Raw genomic sequence first — 19,465 nt, 5'->3', positions numbered from 1 at the left:
TATTGATATGCATGGTATGTGGTGAGCATTTCTTAATTACATAATTGAATACACTTTCGAGCATTTATTTATTTAATCAAATGTTTAAAAGTTTTTAAATGACTGAACCTTGGTAAAAACTCTGAGAAGCTCTAGAAGAAATGAAAGAGTGAAATCAGAGGGACTTTAGGACTCAAATGAAACTACCAAGATGATGGGTGCAGCACAAGGAAGAGAAAATGATCACAGACAGAAGCAGCGATGTGATAACAAACATCAGTATCAACAGAGAAAGGGACTGTGGGTTTCAGCTAAGTAAGGTGGATCTTGGCTGCTGTCACCACACCCTATAGCTCTAATGCTCCTGATATACATTTGCTTTTCACATCAAAATAAGTTTCCATTTCCTTTAGCCTTTTTGATGACCACAGACAAATCCCAGGGACAGAATTTTGACCAAATCTACTTTATGCTTTCTGAAGGCTGCATTTAGTCACAGACAACTATGTTTACTCTCCTAAGAATTCACTGACCTCAGTAAGCATTGTATCTGCAAAGGAGACCATTACTTGTGCTTACAATGAAACACATGAATGTAATAAAGCAAGCCTTGATTTTTTTTTTAAAAATAGCTATTCAGATCTGTTCAGCCAGGATAAGGTATGTTAGTTCCTGATGCGCAATATATAGATGTATAGATGTGTGAATAAATCAAGCCTGGATTTTGAAAAAACAACTATTCAGATCTGTTTAGCAAGGATGAGGTATGTTGGTTTCTAACAGGTTCGTTTGATTCTAGTCTCCTCCTGCACTAATCCAACCTGTTGCGAGACAGGAACCTTCCCTAAAGCTTTGCTACCTAAAGTGTGGTTCATGGACCAGTAGTGGCAGCATCACCCGGGGGCTTATTAAACATGCAGGGTCTCAGGCTCTGCTCCAGAATGACTGGTTCTGAACCTTCACTTTAATAAGATCCTGGGTCATGTGGGTGCGCACTTCAGTTTGAGCAGCACTGCAAGCTTGAAGCACAAATCTCACCATGTCTTTGCCCAGCTATACATCATTTAAAGGCTGCCAGTGTCTCAGGAACAAAGCCTAAGCTCATAACCTGACATTCAAGGCCTTCCACGACTAACATCCATCTACATTTCTACCTGGCAAACCAACTCTTCTTTTTCCCTCTACTCCAGCCACACTGGCCCTTCATGTCGCCCGCCCCTGTCCCCAGCACCTATAACTTACAAAGTTGATTCCTCCATGACTATCATTCTCTCTTGTATGTCCCAGGGATGAACTTCAAGAGTCACCTCCACTTCCACGTCTTCCATGATGCCTATTTGATTAAATCTGGCCAGAAGTAATACTCCTACCTTAAATATAGAAACTTGCCTGATTAATTTTTTAACTTTGTTCCATAGTGGGGACTCAATAATAAATAGCTTATTAAATGTTTGTATATATGAACAATATACATGAATGCGTGAATCCATGAATATATGAGTACATCTCTTTAAATACCACTCGTTAATATATGAAAGCAATCCTTGAATTTACGGTATTCATTTAAGGTTGTATTCAGGTTACTACTCTAAAAGTTCTTAAAATGGTACTTTTGAAAAAGAAAGACAAAGATTTCTGACTTGCACAAACATTTATCTACATCAGGGAAGCAATCACATAATTTTCATACTCACAGATGAAAATTTTTATAGTGGTCATGCAGGGGACATGAGAAACAGCGGGTCAAAATGAGCAGGTTTCCAGCATGGTGGGGAGGCTTTATTTAAAAGGAGTAAATTACGGTACTTGCAGCAGCTAAATTTTCCACCAACGTGAGACGAATAAACTCCTTCTGGAAATTACTCTTATGAAATTACTTCTTCCAGGACACTTAATAGTATATTCTAGTGCCCCTGAAAAATTAATTAACCTTACTCGTAACAACCTAACCCCTAAACCATCTGTGGTGTGTTTTTACTGGAGGTCAGCTTAATCTTCTCTACCTTAATTTACATCTAAGTGAGGGTGGTCTAAATTACACGGGGGACTTTCAGTTGCTGGTATTTTGCCTTGTGCCATTTCGTCAGATGACATTCTGCTCATGTCCAAAGGTATGAGTCTCTTTTAATATGGTAAACCTCTGAGATTAGCAGGGAGAACTTTTTAAGCAGCGGGTGCGGGGGTTTGTGTGTGGCGCCAACACCGCTGTCCTCATTAGGGGTTAAAACACAGCCACAATAAGAGGAATGTACTCAGGCTGTAATCCTACTCTGTTTACTTTTTCTGAGAAAGGCTAGATTTTCAGAGCCTTAGGACCACAGAGCTACAGGAGCCAGGATCTAGGACTGGATTGTAAGTCAACAGCAGGATTTACCAACCCACTCCCCCATTCTTTTCAAATCTAAACTTTAATTTTTAATTTAATTTTTTTTTTCTTTGAGACAGGATCTCACATTGTTCCAGGCTGGAGTACCGTGCCACGATCACAGCTCACTGCAGGCACAACCTCCTGGACTCAAGGGATCCTTCTGCTTCAGCCTCCCGAGTACCTGGGACTACAGGCATGTGCCACCACTTGCAGCTAATGTTTTCATTTTCTTTTTTAGAAATGGAGTCTCACTATGTTGCCCAGGCTGGTCTCAAATTCCTGGCCTCAAGTGATCCTCTCACCTCAGCCTCCCACAGTGCTGGGATGACAAGTATGAGCCACCCTTAGACTATCTTTTTTCAAATCCAAAAGATACCTAAAATTATACTCAAGTCATTATCCGGAGACAAAAAAAAGTTACTAAAAATGTCACGAGCGTTGAGCTATCACTGGGACCTCTGGTTACTTGCTGTGGGAGCAAAATCCTCCTTTGAAGGTTCTAGAATCTTAACTCTTAAGCTGTGGGCGTTTTATTTTTAAGGACAGACACATAGCATTGCTATTTCTATAAAATATTCCTGAACCAGCCAAGAATAGGAAAATATTACAAATAATCGTAATTATTTGGTGTTTTAGCAAACAGAATCATTAACACTTATTATTAATAATGATACACATATCAATGATGAGGAGGCAGTGAACGGCTACAAACGCATTATGACACAAATAATGTGGAAAGAAAAAATATTTCCTCTAAAAGATAAAGCAACAGTATCTCTTTGCTTAAAAGATTGCTAATCACCCAAAAGTGTGTCCCCCACTCCCCACTGCCACTGGCCCGAAGGGGCGATTCATCTTCCTTTGTTAGCTGCTCTCTGATAGGCTTTGTCCTCCCAAGTGTGCGCTGCTTTCAGTTGGAATTGATCACAGATGCGACAGTGATGAGGCCATCCCGGACGCTGACAGCCACGGCGTAAATGCTTCCTTGTTCCCACCCAGCGCTGTCGGAGGATGGGATAGGAACAATGAGAGCTAATGATGCAACTCTGGAAGCTATCATTTTGAATCAGTCCGTGACTTACACCGCCCTTGTGAAAATCAAGCCAGGCTCATGGTCCCTTTCAGGTTAGCAGGCCCAGGTCCACCCTGAGGCTCAGCAAGCCCAGAACAGACAGAAAGCTTTGGATCTCCACGTGGACGTTGGATGCCGGCATGGCATACCCACCATCCAAGACATGCTCCAAATCACACAGGGGGCCACGGTGATCCAGGCCAGCCTTACAAGCAGCCATATGAGGCTGGCTGCAAAGACCCAGCCTTGCTTTCTGGCCAGTGTGGAACCAATTAAAGTCAGGGTCTCTCTCTAGAAATTCTCCCCACATGTTCTTGGGGAGTAACCTTTCTGCTCAAATCCCAGATATGTCCTGGCTTCTACCACTCCATGAACTATTATGGTCTTATGATCAGGCTCTCAACCCTGTTGGCTTATCTGGGTCTTCTTACTCAGCGATAAGAAGTGGTCTTCTTACCACTCCACGTGCTATTATGAGTGATTTAAAGCAATGACTATGCATTATTTTCCACGAGCCTTTGGGTCAGATGGGTGGTTCCGGTTCTGCTAACCTAAGCTCAGCTCGGCAAGGCTCCCTCATCCGTATGCAAGAGAAAGCTTGCAGAGTCTAGCTTAGTTTAGCAGAACCACCCATCTGACCCAAAGACTCATGAAAAACAATACATCGTTGTTGCTTTAAGTTCCACATTTTGAGTTGGTTTGTTACCCAATAATAGCTAACTGACACAGCTGGTTAGTCCAGCTAGCTGAGAGCACAGTGTTTAGGGCAGACAATCATGAGGTTGGAAAGGCAGGCTGGGCCAGGCTGCAGAGTTGAGATGTTAAGTGGAGGACAGTGGACAGCCACTTGGGATTTTTGAGCACGGCACAAATGTGATGAAACAGTACTCCAAAAGCTTTATTCTATAGTAGCAGGATGAAGATGAGAATAAAGGAAAGACAGTCAGGGAGGATGGAAAACCAGGAGAGGAGCCCTCCTGACAAGAAAATGAGGGCCTGAACCATGCCAGAGGTGGTAGCTCCCGAGGTGTGAAAACTCTGCAGAAAGAGTTGAGTGAAAGACCACATGTAGATGGAGACAGAAGGTTGACAGTGGTTGACAGCTCCAAGGTTTTAAGCCTGAAAAGCTGAGAGGGTGACAAAAAAAGAAGGAAGAAAGCAGGAAGAGTTGGCGATGCCATGCTTGAGAAGTCCACGGAGTATTCAGGGCAAGGGAAGCTGGGGCTCTGGGAAATGTGGGGTGTAACTCTGCAGATGGAACCCTGCAGGGGAAAATACTTTGAGAGTATTTTATGGAGGTAATGATTAAAGGCATGAGTCTGAGCAAGAGAAGATGGAAATGTGGATGTCTATTGTTTATCTATTGCTGTGTAATGAATTACATCAAACCTAGCAGCTTAAGACTCACAAGTCTGAAAACAGTTGAACTGGGTGGTTCTGGCTAATGGTCTCTCATGAGGCACCCATGAAATGCTGGCCAGGGCCGTTGGCATCTGAAGGCTTGACTAGGGCAGGAGAATCTCCTTCCAGGATGTCTCACCCAAGTGGCTGATGGCTGGAGGCCTCAGCTCCACACCACGTGAACAGTGTGGATAGCTGCTTGAGTGTCCTCATGACATGGCTGCCAGCCTCCTCCAGAGTAAATGACCCAAGAGAGAGCATAAAGGACAAGTCTCATGTCTTTTATGACCTGGATGTAGAAGTCACATACCCTCACTTCTGTATTCTATTAATCAGACAGACTGATCCTGATATGACATGGAAGATGGTTACACAGGGGCATGAATACCAAGAGGTAGGGAACATTTGGTGCATTCTTGGAAGCTGGCTGCCACACTGGGGTGGCAGAACAAGACAAGCAAAACTTCGAAAAATATGAAGTTTGTTGGGAAGACAAGACTCCCACACGAGAAGAGATCAGGCTCTCAAACCTGTTGGCTCATCTGGGTCTCTCTATAGGTCTTTGATCCCTTCCAGAACACCCTGCCTCCAGAACTATCTATCTGGTAGAGGAGGAGCTTTTCTCTCTATTCTACTGCTTTGCAGACTTCCCATGTACCAGGCAACGTGCCAAGATTTCCCTGAGGCTGACATGATCGTGTCACTGTTTTAAAGGGAAGAAAACTGAGGCTGAAGTCTCCAGCCCAAGTTCTCATAGCCAATGTGATGTGGAACTGGCCATGAACCCAGGTTGTTCAGCTCCAAGGGTCCTCACTATTTATTTTTTGAGATGGAGTCTTGCTCTATTCCCCAGGCTGGAGTGCTGTGGCACAATCCTGGCTCACAGCAACCTCTGCCTCCTGGGTTCAAGTGATTCTCCTGTGTCAGCCTCCTGAGTACCTGGGACTACAGGCATGCCCCACCACACCCGGCTAATTTTTGTATTTTTAGTAGAGACGGGGTTTCACCATGTTGGCCAGGCTGGTCCTGAACTCCTGAGCTCAGGTGAAACACCCACCTCCACTCCCAAAGTGCTGGAATTACAGGTGTGAGCCACTGCACCTGGCGCAGGGTCCTCACTCTTAACCTCTCTGCCAACATGCCTAGAGAGCAGGGGCCTGCATGCTGCAGTTAAAACCTCCCAACAACATGAACCCACAGAAGCAACAAGAGGAAATCTGAGGAATGTCCCAATGATGCCAAAGCAGCAGCAGGAAAGGGAAGTGGAAGAGACCGATGTTCATTGAGCCACTCCTCTGTGGCAGGCACAGTCCAGGTAAAGATGGAGAAATTGAGGTGCACTTACCATCCTTGGGATCTGCTTTGTTCTCAGTGGGCTGCTCGACAAACTTCAGCAGTGGGGATCTCGACCTCTGTCCACTAGGAAGAGTGGGGTCGCTGAACAGTATGGTGTCCTTTCCCCCTGTTGCGGAAAAGGGGAAAATGGATGTCTTATATTATCAGTGGAGCTGGGTTACATTTAGGCCCACACACTTAACTGGCTCAGGGCTGGCTGCCCACAGACACTACCATTGAAGGGAAGCCTGCTACGACTGCTGACATCCTCCATACTTCTTTACACTATTGCACCATCCTAGCCCTAGCCCTTGCACACACATACACACACACACAATCCTTATCATTAATTTGGTATTGAATTATAGGCCATTTCTTACTTTCCTCTCACTGCTTGATGTATATTCACCTTGCTTCCCTAAGTGGACCACAGGTTCTTGGAGGGGGCAATAAGCATGTCTAGAATGCCTGGTACAGAACTGAATTCACAAAGTCAATGCTCAAAAGGGTAACAACACATTGGTGGGCTATTACTGGAAGAGACACTGATTCTTCCCAGGTGTTGGTAAATGAGAGAGAGTTGGCAATTTTTTGATGTCATTGGATCTCTGCTCTCCAGTTGGCTAAACACTATGATTTGACTCCTACTTTGGGAAAGAAAGAAGAGGAAGAGGAAGAGGAGGAGGAGGAGGAGGAGGAGGAGAAAAAAATTGTATTGTGTCTTATTCCACAATTCAGTAGTTTAAATGGAGACACAAAAAAACAATGAGCAGACAGAACAGACTGATCTGATTTATACTAGAAGAGGCTCTTTTTCCCTTTACTTTCAACATGGTTTGAAAATATCATAACATGTTTCTTCATCATAACACCCTTCACCACTGCAGAAGGTCAATGCTATTGCCATGACATAAACTGTATCAGATCTGGGGAGCTGCCACTCTTTCCTGTCCTCCCATTTTGTATCTATGTGGAGACCAGAGATTAGAACAAACAGGGCCACAGCATAAAATTCATTCAGCCAAGTCCCCAAAGCTAATTTCATCCTTTAATATTTGTTTTGTACTAATTGAATTCTCTATTTCAATTGACTATTCTAATCAGAAAAGTTCAAGGAAAGGTAGATAATGCATTTCTACTTATTTACATGCAGGGAAGACATAATGCACTGCTGATGTTAGCCACAAAAACAAGATATTTTAAACAGAACATACTCCCAAATCCTACTGAAACATTGTAGCTCAGGCCTTCAGGCAGCAAAAGGAAAAAAGGAAATAGTTGTTATTGCATAATAGCCATTTGAAGTTGTACCCAGACCAAACAAAACCACAGAAAATTCTCGGCATTTGTTCACTCAAGTAACTTCCATCTTTTAATATAAATTGTAGAAACGAAACAGTGAGAAATTTCACCAAGTCATTTTGAGAAAAAAAAATCAAAACCCCCATACACGCACAGACATGGCAATCTCAATGTACAAATACATGATCAATTTGCCCAACTGTGTTGAAATTCAATGCAATAAAAGAAAGGCCTTCCTAGAAGATGAGGCTTTAACAGCGTCAAAAGATTCTTGTGCAGAAATGGATCATTCAAATCCCCAGGACTGTACCCGGCAGTAATTAGTTCTGTTAGGTCTTTTGACATCAAATTTAAGGAATCACGGCTAAAAATTCCAATTCTTGAAACATACATCCAGGCAACCTAAAGCAGCGATTCAGGTTTACATTTCAGAAAATGTGTTGTTGGCCACCTGCCTCCCTGTGCTGACTTTTACTTATCGTCCATTCCAGGGAAGCACCCATATGATTCAAGGATGAAGGAGACTGGTTTGTGCGGAAGGTGAACTAACTAAAACTATAGGTACAACATGGTTTCCAGGGAAAGGGGAGATGGTGGAAATGGTAAATACAAGTTTCTGAAGAGTAAAAAGTCAACTGGAATGGCTGACTGGGGTCTCACAAAAGGAGTATTTTACCAAGACAAGTGGGATAAATACAGCTAATTAAAGTAGAACACCAGAGCTTCCAAATACAGTGTACAACTGGAAAAAAAACCACAGGAAATTCAGAATTTCAGACTAAGTAAAAACGGGATGGGGGAAGGGAAGAGAAGGAGGTGGTGGAGTACATTTTGGGTTAGAAAAATTGTCGGTTTTTATATTCATTTTTAGTACTGGTGATTAAATTGGACAAATCTTTGTATGTTCTTAGATTCAATTTTAGGACTGGTGATTAAATTGCACAAATCTTTATTAAATTCTTGTATTAACTTTTAGGGCTGATAATTAAATTGAACAAATTGAATAAATCTTTATAGGATATCTACAGAATAAAAGAAAAGAAACAATTCACTACATTCACAAAAGTTAAAAAAATATATAGACACAGTGACAATTTCAGAATTCAGGTTTGCTAAACTTCACAGTTCCACAGATGAGACCCTGAATATTTATTGCATTTTTCTGATTCTACCCCCAGCCTGCCACGTAGTTTCTAAATTTAGAACACTTGTAGATTTTTTCAGCAATGATCTACTTTAAATAAGGTAGAATAAAAGGACTTTAAAAAGGTAGAAGATTCTTGTAAATTATGTGGGAGCTTCATTTCTTAAAAAAGGAAAATAGTTTTCATGAAGTTCTGTTTACCTGGAAGACTCCACAAACCAGAAACTTCCAGAGTTCTTAATTTTTTTTCCAGCTCAGCCACCCGATTCCCTAGGATTCTGAAAAAAGGGGAGAAGATGACAGTCGATTATTGAGCCTCCTGTCAGCCCGCAGCCCTGGAGATCCCACTGGTGCCCTAGTAGAAAAGTTTTGAGATTTATGATATATGCTAAAAACGGAGCATTTCTATGTATGTGTGTGTAAATAATATGTGCTCTATTGCAAGTGCATATGCAAATAGAAAGTACATGAATGATTAAAAACAATACTCAAATACCATGAAAGTGAGCCCTCTCCCCAAAGGTAGTTTTCCTGGGAAGCTAAACGATGACTCCACCGCTGCCCAAATCATTTGATGGAATCTCTATTTAAGAAATGCTCATTGCAAAGAAGACAATAAATTTTGAATGCCCTTAATAGTATCACACCTTGATTCTCTGAGGGTGAATCTGATTTTTGGAAACAACCAGGTCTAAAAAAGATGGATGGACACGCTTGGTAATGTTGTTTTGAGTCAATAAACAATACCATCAGCCTTCTTAGACCCATGTCTTACTGATGTCCACATTCTTGATATTTAGCACAATGCCTGATACATGGGAAGTATTTGATAAATATATTTGATTAAATAAATGCCTTTCTTTTTTCATGACTCATAATTAGCTATGGGAAGAATGAAAAGAGATATTTCAAAAGAGTTTTCAGTAATTGCAGAATCATTAGAATAATTACATTGTTTTCCAAGGTGACCATTCTGAGTCACTAAGATATATAAAGTCTAGAATGTGTGTATTTGAAAAGACCATAATGTTTACTTGGAAGCCAAACTCTCACTACATGCAAGGATAGACATGTGGGCATACAGACTCCCACATCACTCTATAAAAAATTAAATATAGTTGGGAAATGATTTAATAGTCCTCAAAACTTGAATCACTTCCCATTGGGCTGGAAATTGAAAAACCAGCCTTTATTTTATTTGGGGGATTTTCTTGGCACTGCTGTGCTAAAATAATGTGGAAATCACCTTAATAGCAAAGTTTCAATTCCTTTCAGCAAGATAAATCAGAACACTAGAATTATTCTCCTATCTCTCTTTATATTCCAGAGATAGCTACACACACCCACATACACACAGAGGCATGAATATGTATATATCTGCACATACATATGGCTGTGGATTCATCCTTGTTTTACCTGAATTGACTTGTATCATCTTAATTAATATTCCCTTTGAGTTCACAGAAAACTCAGGAATTACTCTACGTGGTTTTCTTCCATCTAGGTACTTAGAGCTTTTCTTCTTTTCCCTAAGTCTTAAAATTATGCATAGTCTTTATCAATTACTTTCCACTTTCATTCCATTTGTTGGGTCTCTTTTGCTTTCATGTCCCTGACCCTTCAATAGGCGCTATCCTTTTGTAATCTCGCTTTCCATATTTTGCCCAGACCTTCTGATCCAAGCTCCCTTTTTACCAGCTGATGAGTTTGAGATGCAATCACAACAGTGTTCAAGTTGATGCCTGTTTCTTAATGAGATCAGATCATCTGTAGGTGGTTGCTTCTTGGAAACAAAAGATAAGGCTTAACTCTTCCGTGGAGGTGGAGGGATGCCGTCTGAGCGGCATTTGAAGGTGTGGTGAAGAGATACTGGGTTATATTTTTTCTGATGTTTCGGGATAACGCAGCCGTTTCTCTCAGAAATGGAATGAAGTGAATTTCCTGGTGTCCCCAGCAATCTACTTTCAGGGCCCCTGCCTAAGTTTGTCAGTGCTTTCTTCTTTGACCTGACTCTTATCAGCGTCTGATGCAGGGCTGGAGGTAGTAAAATGGACTCAGTAGAAGTTATGACAGTAGAAATAATAACAATAGTACCATCGACAACAATAGCAACTGCGTTACTGTTAACACAACTAATCTTTCCTGAGTCCTTGACACACATCAGAGGCCATGCTGAACACTCACCTCATCTGTGTTAGCTCATCTAACCTGACAAAAACCCTGTGGTATGCATAGGATTGTTGCAATCCTTTTACACGTGGACCCAAAGGAACACAGAGGTTAGGCAACTTGCCCAAGGATGCACAGTTTATCTCAAAGTTCTGTCTTTCCCCAGCCCCCAGCAATCTCATCCACCATACTCCCCTCTTCCCACTAGGAAGGTGAGGAACAGAAGTTAGTTAACTTGACCAAAACCATAAGCAAGACTCAGCTGGCGGTGAGACTGTATTGGAATGCAAGCCTGGACTTGCTTCTGAAGCACATGCTCTTAACCAATGCCCCATAATGGCACTTTAAAACCAACCTTGACACATTCTTTCTCATGTCTGCAAGAAGTGCTCCTTAAAAACGGTTCATGTTGAAACATGGATGTGGCCGCAGCTGCCTTGCAAAATACAAGCCACAATGCTTCAAATGGCAAAGAGGATCTCTGTTAGCTTCACACTGAAAGAACGTGGCAGGGAGCCCACTGAACCTGGTGTGACGCAGCCCAGGGAAAGAAGAGGGGCTATTTACGTCTTAGTAGCCGGCAGCATGGATAGGTGGAGAGAACAGCAGGAGCCGAGTCCATTAAATTCGGTTTGACCAATTCAACAAACATTTCCTGAGATCCAGCTCTGTAAAGCACTGTGCTACAGGCTGTAGGGGATAATGAGGAGAAGGAGACCCTGTCCCTGCATTTGAGAGACTAAGCGTCTCGTGGGAGACTGACTGATGCATACACACAAAAACATACATGGACGGTGCAGTGGAAGGCTTTAATAACAGCTGGTATTTGTTAATCACTTGCTGTATACCAGGTATGCACACAACTGATGCGTCAGCTCTTGTTAGCCTTATTTTGTAGACAGGAAAACTGAGACTCAGAAAGGTCACTTAATTCACCCAGGCTTACACAGCTAGTGAGCAGAGGGGCCAGGCAAAAACATGGGCTTGAAAATACACACATGCTTATTAAAACTGTAGAGCAGAAATGAAGAGCTACGTGGAAGATGAATTGAGAGAGACCAGTAGGAACCCAGACAATGAATGACCTATCTGCCATATTGACAGCATTCAGACTTTTCTATATTGGCAATGGGGAGAGAGCGAAGAGGTTTTTTGTTGTTGTTTTGTTTTGTTTTGTTTTGTTTTTTAAGATACGGAGTCTCACTCTGTTGCCCAAGCTGGAGTGCAGTGGCGTGATATCAGCTGACTGCAACCTCTGCCTCCTGAGTTCAAGCAATTCTCCTGCCTCAACCTCCCAAGTAGCTGGGACTATAGGTGTACGCTGCCATGCCTGGCTAATTTTTTTTGTATTTTAGTAGAGATGGGGTTTCACCATGTTGCCCAGGCTGGGTTCTAATTCCTGAGCTCAGGCAATCTGCCTGCCTTGGCATCCCAAAGTACTAGGATTACAGGTGTGAGCCACTGTGCCCAGCCCAGTGAAGGGTTTTAAGCAAGGAGGCAGCATGAGGAAGTTTAGGCAAAGTATTCTTGATGCCTAGTTGAGAATGGAGTGCAAGGAGTGTGAGTAGAAGCAGAAAGATCAGTTAGAAGGGCATCGTCCAGGTGGGATTGATACAGTCCAAATCAAGCCAGTGGGGTTGCAGGGGTGCTACAGGAATGGGGCAATAACAAGGAGGTAGATGAGCTCGAGATGCCTGTGGGAGATCTGTGCAGACACACTGGATATAGGAAGAAAGGCAAAGATCTGAGAATGCAGGCTGGGGGAGCGGAGTCAGTAGCTCACCACCAGACGATGTGAAGTCAGAAAGAACAGTGGAGGGGGCAGAGGAGAGCCAGGACAATGTGCCACCTTGGAAGCCAAGTTGAGAGGGGTGCAGATGAGAAGCGTGGTCAATATTGTCTTATTCTAGAAAGTGGTCACACCGGATGGGAGTTGAGAAGAGGCGGCTTAGAAGATGTGCCTGACACTTGAAGGAGGAATGTTTCAGGACAGTAGAGGGGATGAAATCCACAGTCCAAGGGACTGGGCTGAGACAGAAGCAGACTCTGGGAAAAGTGAATATAGCCGACTCTTCAAGTAGCTTAGCAGGGAAAAGCAGGAGATAAACGACAGTAGCTTGAGGCAAACTCAAACTTGAGAGAGGTTTGGAGTTTTTTTGTTTTTCGTTTTTCTTGCAGGATGAGGGAGATTTTAAAGTTTTTATTTAGTTATGGGTTGTTTTGGGGTAGATTTCAGCATGTATCTACCTAGTAGTCTAGGGACATCTCTCAGGATGCCAGGCCTCCAGATGGCTTCCCTGCAGTGGTTTTAGATAGTAATGACATCATTGAAGGTGGGACAAGGAGTCTGCGAAGACAGAACTCACACAGGAACTGCACTACTGTGCGTGCTCTCTGGACAACACACACAGCAGGAATACCTGAGTGAGGGTCTTTAAGGAAAGACTGGCTCTAAAGGGGAGGCGGGTAACTGTCTCTCTACACACCTGGAGATGCCCCTGCCTCCTCCCACCCCAAGTGGCCTCCTTTGGCGTCTCTGCTCTGATCCATGACACCCTCTTGCTGCTGCTCCCCAAGATGCTGAACTTCCAAGCTCATTCACCATTGGCCAGGGAACGAGAAGAGGAAACGGTTTCGGGCATAGCAGGAAGGATAGCAAAAGGCCAGTATGTCCTCATATATTCACCACCACCTCCCCGCCCTGGAGAACTAAATGTGGTGCACAGTGAAACAGCCCTTGAACAACCGCCTCGTCCACAAATGCTTTGCCACCCGGTTTGAAAGACAAATGAACCTCACATCCGTTCTTTCTTGATCACCAGGTAACTGCCAACTTGCTGGCAAGAAGTAGCTCAAGCAAATTACCTATTAACTGAACGTCGCTCAAGATGTAAAGTCCTAGGTTTCTTCATCAATTCTTCGAGATGGCTCCGGATGGAGCCTCTCGAGGGTGGTAACTGTCAGGTAGTGGAAAATCAGCAGGGCAGCACACGCTGCCAGGAAGGAACACCTTTAATGCTATGTATAATGCTCCAGCAAAATAAAGCCATTTCTTTTTTTTTTTTAATTAATTAATTATTTTTTTCTAAGGTTGCAATTGGGGCATGCACACAGAGACCAAGGTAGTTTCCAGTGTATTCCAAAAGCTATTTTATTATTTCAGTTACACAAGGCTAAATCAAGCGGGAGAACACACAGAGACCAAAGTCACATTCTATTCTCAGCCCTCATTCCATTTGTAGTATAATTAGTTTCTTTACACGCCCCCAAATAAAACATTTATTAAAAGTATGAAACAGAGGACCTCCTAAGTATTAAAGATGGCACATTAGGCAACTTACGTACTGATATAAAGCAATCTCCAAGATCCATTATTACAGGGGAAAAAAAAAATCAAGGTGCAGAACAATGAGAAAAAGCTTTTTAAAAAATGAATACCAGTTACCATTTGTAAAAAAAAAAAAAAAAAAAAAAAAAGGCAGTATATCTACGTAAATATATGAGTATGTGTATATACAGAAATGTGCATTTGCTTATACTGTCTATGCATCCTTTGGAAGGATACATAACAAATGAGGAATGGACGTTTCTTCCAGGAAGGGGATTAAGGCAGCTGGGAGTAGTTTGGAAATACATTGTTGTTTAACCTTAAATTAATATTAAATTAAAACCACAGAGACAAGGCATGCTGGCTCATGCCTGTAATCCTAGCACTTTGGGAGGCTGAGGCAGGCGGACCACTTCAGGTCAAGAGTTTGAGACTAGCCTGGGCAACACGGTGAAACCCCATCTCTACTAAAAAAATACAAAAAATTAGTCGGGCATGGCTGAGGCACAAGAATCGCTTGAACCCAGGAGGTGGAGGTTGCAGTGAGCCAAGATTGTGCCACTGCACTCCAGCCTGGGCAATAGAGCAAGATCCTATCATAAATAAATAAATAAATAAATAAACCCAGAGGAGGGTTCAAAAATTATTTTTAAAATAAACATGAAAAAGTACATGGAAACAAAAATAAACATGGTCAAATGAAAATGTCAGTCTTTCTCAATGGAGCGAGAGAGTGCTATGAACCTGGGGAATGGGCATGTTTGCAGTGGGTATGGTTAGGAACACATTAGGGAACCAATCTGTCAGAGGAGGCTGGAATCCTCTGCAGAGGCATGTCAGGCCGACAGCCTGTGGATGCTGCCTTTGGCAGGTAATGGGGCCTCAGCCTGCTTTGCAGGGAAGGCTAGTGGCATGCTCAGAACTGTAGCAGGAAGGTGGGTTAGGCGGGGGGAGGTAGAGCTGGGGTCTGAGGATGGAGCTGTGGGAGGGTCTCCCCAAGGAAGAAGTGATGGTCAAAGGGCATAACCATTTGTGAAACATATTAGGATGGATGTTGACTGACGGAATTTGAGGAGCTGAAAGAATATCCGGAGAAACCATCAACCAGAAGTTGGAAATGTAGGTCTTGGTCTTGCTCTTGACAGGGTGGTTGGGGATAAGAGATTTGAGAAGAGTCTGCAGGGAATGAGAGGCAAAGACAGAGACAGGGAATGAGGTCTCCCAGGTGGGGGAAAAAGCACCGAAGACAAAGAAAAAAGATGGAGTGGGTCTGGGGTGAGGGGTCAGGGGAAGAGGTGGGAAAAGGAAATGAGACAATGGAGAAGGCTGGAGTTTCCCCCTTGAAATCCATCTTACTTAGATTTCAAGATGAAAATCTCAATGTGAAGAAATTAAAGAAGAAAGAGACTCAAAGGTAGAGTTTGGGGATACTGGTGACCTGCAAAGAAAGAATGCCATGAGAAATGTAGGAAGAGGTCTTGGGAGGCATAAAAGCCAAAGTTATCTTTCTTTCCTGTGCATGGACTCATTCGGGACTTACTAAAATCCAAAATTCCAACCTTCCCTCCCACAAATCCCCGATTCTGCATTTATAAACAAGTGTCCCCACCCCCCAGCAATTCCAACATAAGTGACCTCCCAGAATACATTTAGACAGGGTGGCTGTTGAGGAAGGAGAGGAGGCCTTCTTCGCAAACATTCCAGGCTGGTGGTATTTTTGAGAAGGCAGCAGGGTTGAGGAAAGGCTTTGGGGGCTTGGGGCAAAGAGGCAAAAGCCAGAGGAAGGGAAGAGGTTGAAGAGGGCGAGAGAGGAGGTCCCAGAGGAGCAGAGACCCAGAAGAGAAAAGATCCCAGGGACCAACAAGATGGCGGCTGGTGTACTTAATGGAGACAGGAGTGAGCAGAACATGGGGAGACACTGGTTTTGGGGCAGCTGCAAGCTGAGGGGCTCAGGGTGAGAAGCCCCGTTTTCTCAGTGAATAAGGAACTGAGGTCACCTGCTGAGAATGGACCAGGGTTTAGAAGACCTGAGAAGGCTTGAAAGATGAGGTATTCTGTAGAGAGGGAACGACGAAGCCAGCTCACGGAGGACATTTCGTGCTGCGGGGGATGCTCATTCCTTCTTCCTCCCCTGAGAAGCATCTGCATTTCAGCATCTGGCTTTTCATTCCTTGGTTAAGATTTCATTTTTCAAGAACATTTAAACCTTCTCCTGTCAATAAATTACCCTTGTCATCCCTTCGAGATTGCCCTGCTTCCCTTTGCTGCTCTCTGCTTTCTTCCACATACATCTTCATCTCTGGTGCGATCTTCCCTTCACTCCAGCTTCTCTTTTTCTATTTTGTTTTTATAATACGTTCAATCATTTTCCACTTGCCTCTATCCCATGCCCCTGCATTCGTCAGGCCCCGGATTCTCTGGTCCCTCCCTTTGTCACTTGAAGCCTAGCCTTCCAGGACCCGCTCAGTTCTCTCACACTTGCATTTTGGTTCCAGGTGTACATCTGTCTTGCAAGCAGGACCAGCTACATAATTTGCAGGGTCCAGTGCAAAATAAAAATGTGGGGCCCTCTTGTTTAAAAAAAATGACTAAGAATTCCAAGATGGTGACAGTGGAGGATGAGACCTAACGTGGGGTCCTTCTGAGCACAGGTTGCATGCCCACGAAGCCAACACCATGTGTAGTATTTGCTACTTTAATTTATTGTTTATTCACCATTCTCTGAACACTCTCGATATTGCCTCTGTCATCTCTAATGGCTACTTTAACCTGGTAAAAAAAATGCCTGGTTTTACATAACATAGTCAACATGCTATAAAAACCAAATAAGACATTCCATTTTAATTACCCTGCCTTTTCACCATCTTTTTTGCTGATCTGGAAGAGTGACATGAGATTCTTTTCTAGGTCCAGCAGCCTACGGAAGTTGATGCTTGGGTGGTTTCTGTCATTCAAAGACCCTCAAAGTCATGCTGGCAGTTTCAAATGGCACTGAGACAGTTTCTCCCCTAAAAGAAGAGCTGGAGGAGAGGTGGGTCAAGTCACCCAGGCAATTATTTTATGGAATTCACCCAGGAAATACATACTATTCAGGGCGTAGCTCAGAGTAAGCATTCAATGTGGCTGGTACTCTTTCCTTGCTTGGCTCCAGCTGACAGCCAAGATGCTGATACAAAGCAGAAGCACCATTCTAGTTTAGTAAGTTTCCTTCTTGATTTGAGGGATCTCACCTTCCCTACAGGTCCGTGGTTCCGCCTGGTTGACATTCACTTCTGGTAGCCTCGTCCCACTTCCTTCGCGCCCACACCCCAACCCAAGAGTTAGGCCACCTACTTGTTGGTTTGCCTCTGGTGCTGAATGACCATGTTTTTCTCGTGGATTGTTTCCAACAGGGCTGTTGCCAGAGATTTCAGGTCAGAAATGGACTGCGGAGTAGCTGGGAGGCTGCATCCATGATCCTCAGATAGCAGATCCTGAACTAGATAGGATACAAAATATATAACTCAGTTGTCATTCTTCTGAAACACTGGAATGCAAACCAATGTCAATCCTTCCTGGATAATGATATGTCCCCAGCTTCAAAATGCGACTGTGTTGTATTGAGAGTCCACCTCAAGTGTCAACACAACAAAGTAAAATCCAGTGTGAGGACTAAACAGAAAGGAGGAAGTTCTCAGGACTTTTATCAGCAATTTTTAAGAGGATAATAATATTTGCATTTGTCTAGTATTTTAAACACTTTCATAATAACTAACACATAAAGTCTTAAAATTTGGGGAAAAGATACCCTACGGAATATTGATTTTTTCCATTTCATGGACAAAACAAGGTGCAGATGGGTTAAGAACACTGGCTGAAGGTCACACAGCCATGCAAATGACAATGACTCCTAGCTCCAAGCACCTTGCTTTGTGTCAGTTTCCCACCATGTGATACCCCTGGCAGGTGATAAGATAATTTAGGAGATTATTTAAAGTTCAAAATATGTTTTGTATTTTAGTAGCTATGCATTTGTTTGAAGGTATTATAGAAAAGGTTATATATGGCATAATAAACCAGTGATTTCACAGGTGCTACTACTTAGGATAAGGCCAAGTAAAATGAGTCACTTTAAAATCGACTTAAAGAAAAACATTAAGCAAACAATAGCAAGGTGGCACAAAGATATGGCAAAAAGATATATAACAGACTGCAAATAGCAAGTATCTAAATATTGGGAAAGAGTACATTATGCACAATCTAGCTGTTCTTGGATGTTTGTTACTCCACAAACTGCCAAATCCCATTCACGGCCAAGTTCAAAATGAAAGCCAAACAACATACACAGTTCCATGTAATTGAAGGATTGAGACCCACATGAGAGAGACCCACCCCTTGTGCATATCCTGCCCTGGATGAGTCTGCTAACAAGTCTCCAGTCATCTAGGGATGGCTCCGATAGAAAATTATTTTTTTGTCTAGTTTCTAAAGTGTATACTTGAAAAAAATTCCTAATTTGTTTGCATGCCACTTACAAATACATAAAGGGATACTACAGTGTGGTATACTAGCTTAGCACATAATAGGACTGTCACCTCCTTTATCCCAAATTTCCTACTTCTGTGAATAGAACGTAAGATTTCCTTAGCTTCTTTGGCAATAAAACACTATTAATGAATAATATGACAATACTATCTACTAAAACATCTGTGACTCTTTCACACGTGATGCTGTTACAACTATGTTTCCCCATTTACGCTTGGCTGGGCTTGAAATGGCTTAAATTGCTCTCAGAAACCACCAGCCCCATCCATAGCATGGCCCCAATCTACATCTGCAACTTCTGCTTCTTCTCCCACCGTTTTTTTCTACCCTAGGGTCACTCAGGTGCTCCTGCCTATGTGTCCTTCCTGACTCTGAATGGCTGTTCTTCAAGTCTGCTTTGGGTATTTCAAAAGCACTCTTCAAAGGGAGATAAACTAAGAGTTAAACAAAAGGACAACAACCACTGGTATTCCTACCAGACATTAAAAAAAAGAAACAATATAAATCTCACAAATTTTATTTTCAAAAATGAAAAAAAAAACCCTGCTTTTTTCACTTAACAATATTATTCATCATTAATTTCCCTTAAAACATAAAATTGGATGGCTGCTTTGTAGTCCGTGTATAGATACAGAATTATTTGGCCGGGTGTGGTGGCTCATGCCTGTAATCCTAGCACTCTGGGAGGCCGAGGCAGGCAGATTACTTGAGGTCAGGAGTTCAAGATCAGCCTGGCCAACATAGTGGAACCCCATCTCTACTAACAGCACAAAAATTAGCTGGGCGTGGTAGCGCACGCCTGTAGTCCCAGCTACTCAGGAAGCTGAGGCAGGAGAATCACTT

At 42.9% G+C, this 19,465-nt stretch overlaps 1 protein-coding gene across 1 annotated transcript in view; it reads right to left on the bottom strand.

The window, feature by feature from the left end:
- CCDC149 (coiled-coil domain containing 149) overlaps positions 1-19,465 on the bottom strand; it is a 77,369-nt gene that overhangs the window by 13,242 nt on the left and 44,662 nt on the right. Inside the window, exons 9-11 of the mRNA XM_011991300.1 lie at positions 17,432-17,576; positions 8,803-8,879; positions 6,166-6,282 (exon numbers count right to left, since the gene is read on the bottom strand). Coding sequence (XP_011846690.1) covers positions 6,166-6,282; positions 8,803-8,879; positions 17,432-17,576 — 339 coding nt within the window. The remainder of the gene's footprint in view (positions 1-6,165; positions 6,283-8,802; positions 8,880-17,431; positions 17,577-19,465) is intronic.

Source organism: Mandrillus leucophaeus, unplaced genomic scaffold (genome assembly GCF_000951045.1).
Source record: "Mandrillus leucophaeus isolate KB7577 unplaced genomic scaffold, Mleu.le_1.0 Scaffold393, whole genome shotgun sequence".
Classification (NCBI taxonomy): domain Eukaryota; kingdom Metazoa; phylum Chordata; class Mammalia; order Primates; family Cercopithecidae; genus Mandrillus; species Mandrillus leucophaeus.
The sequence above is the reverse complement of the archived record's forward strand: the minus strand, read 5'-3'. Positions and strand labels throughout refer to the sequence as shown.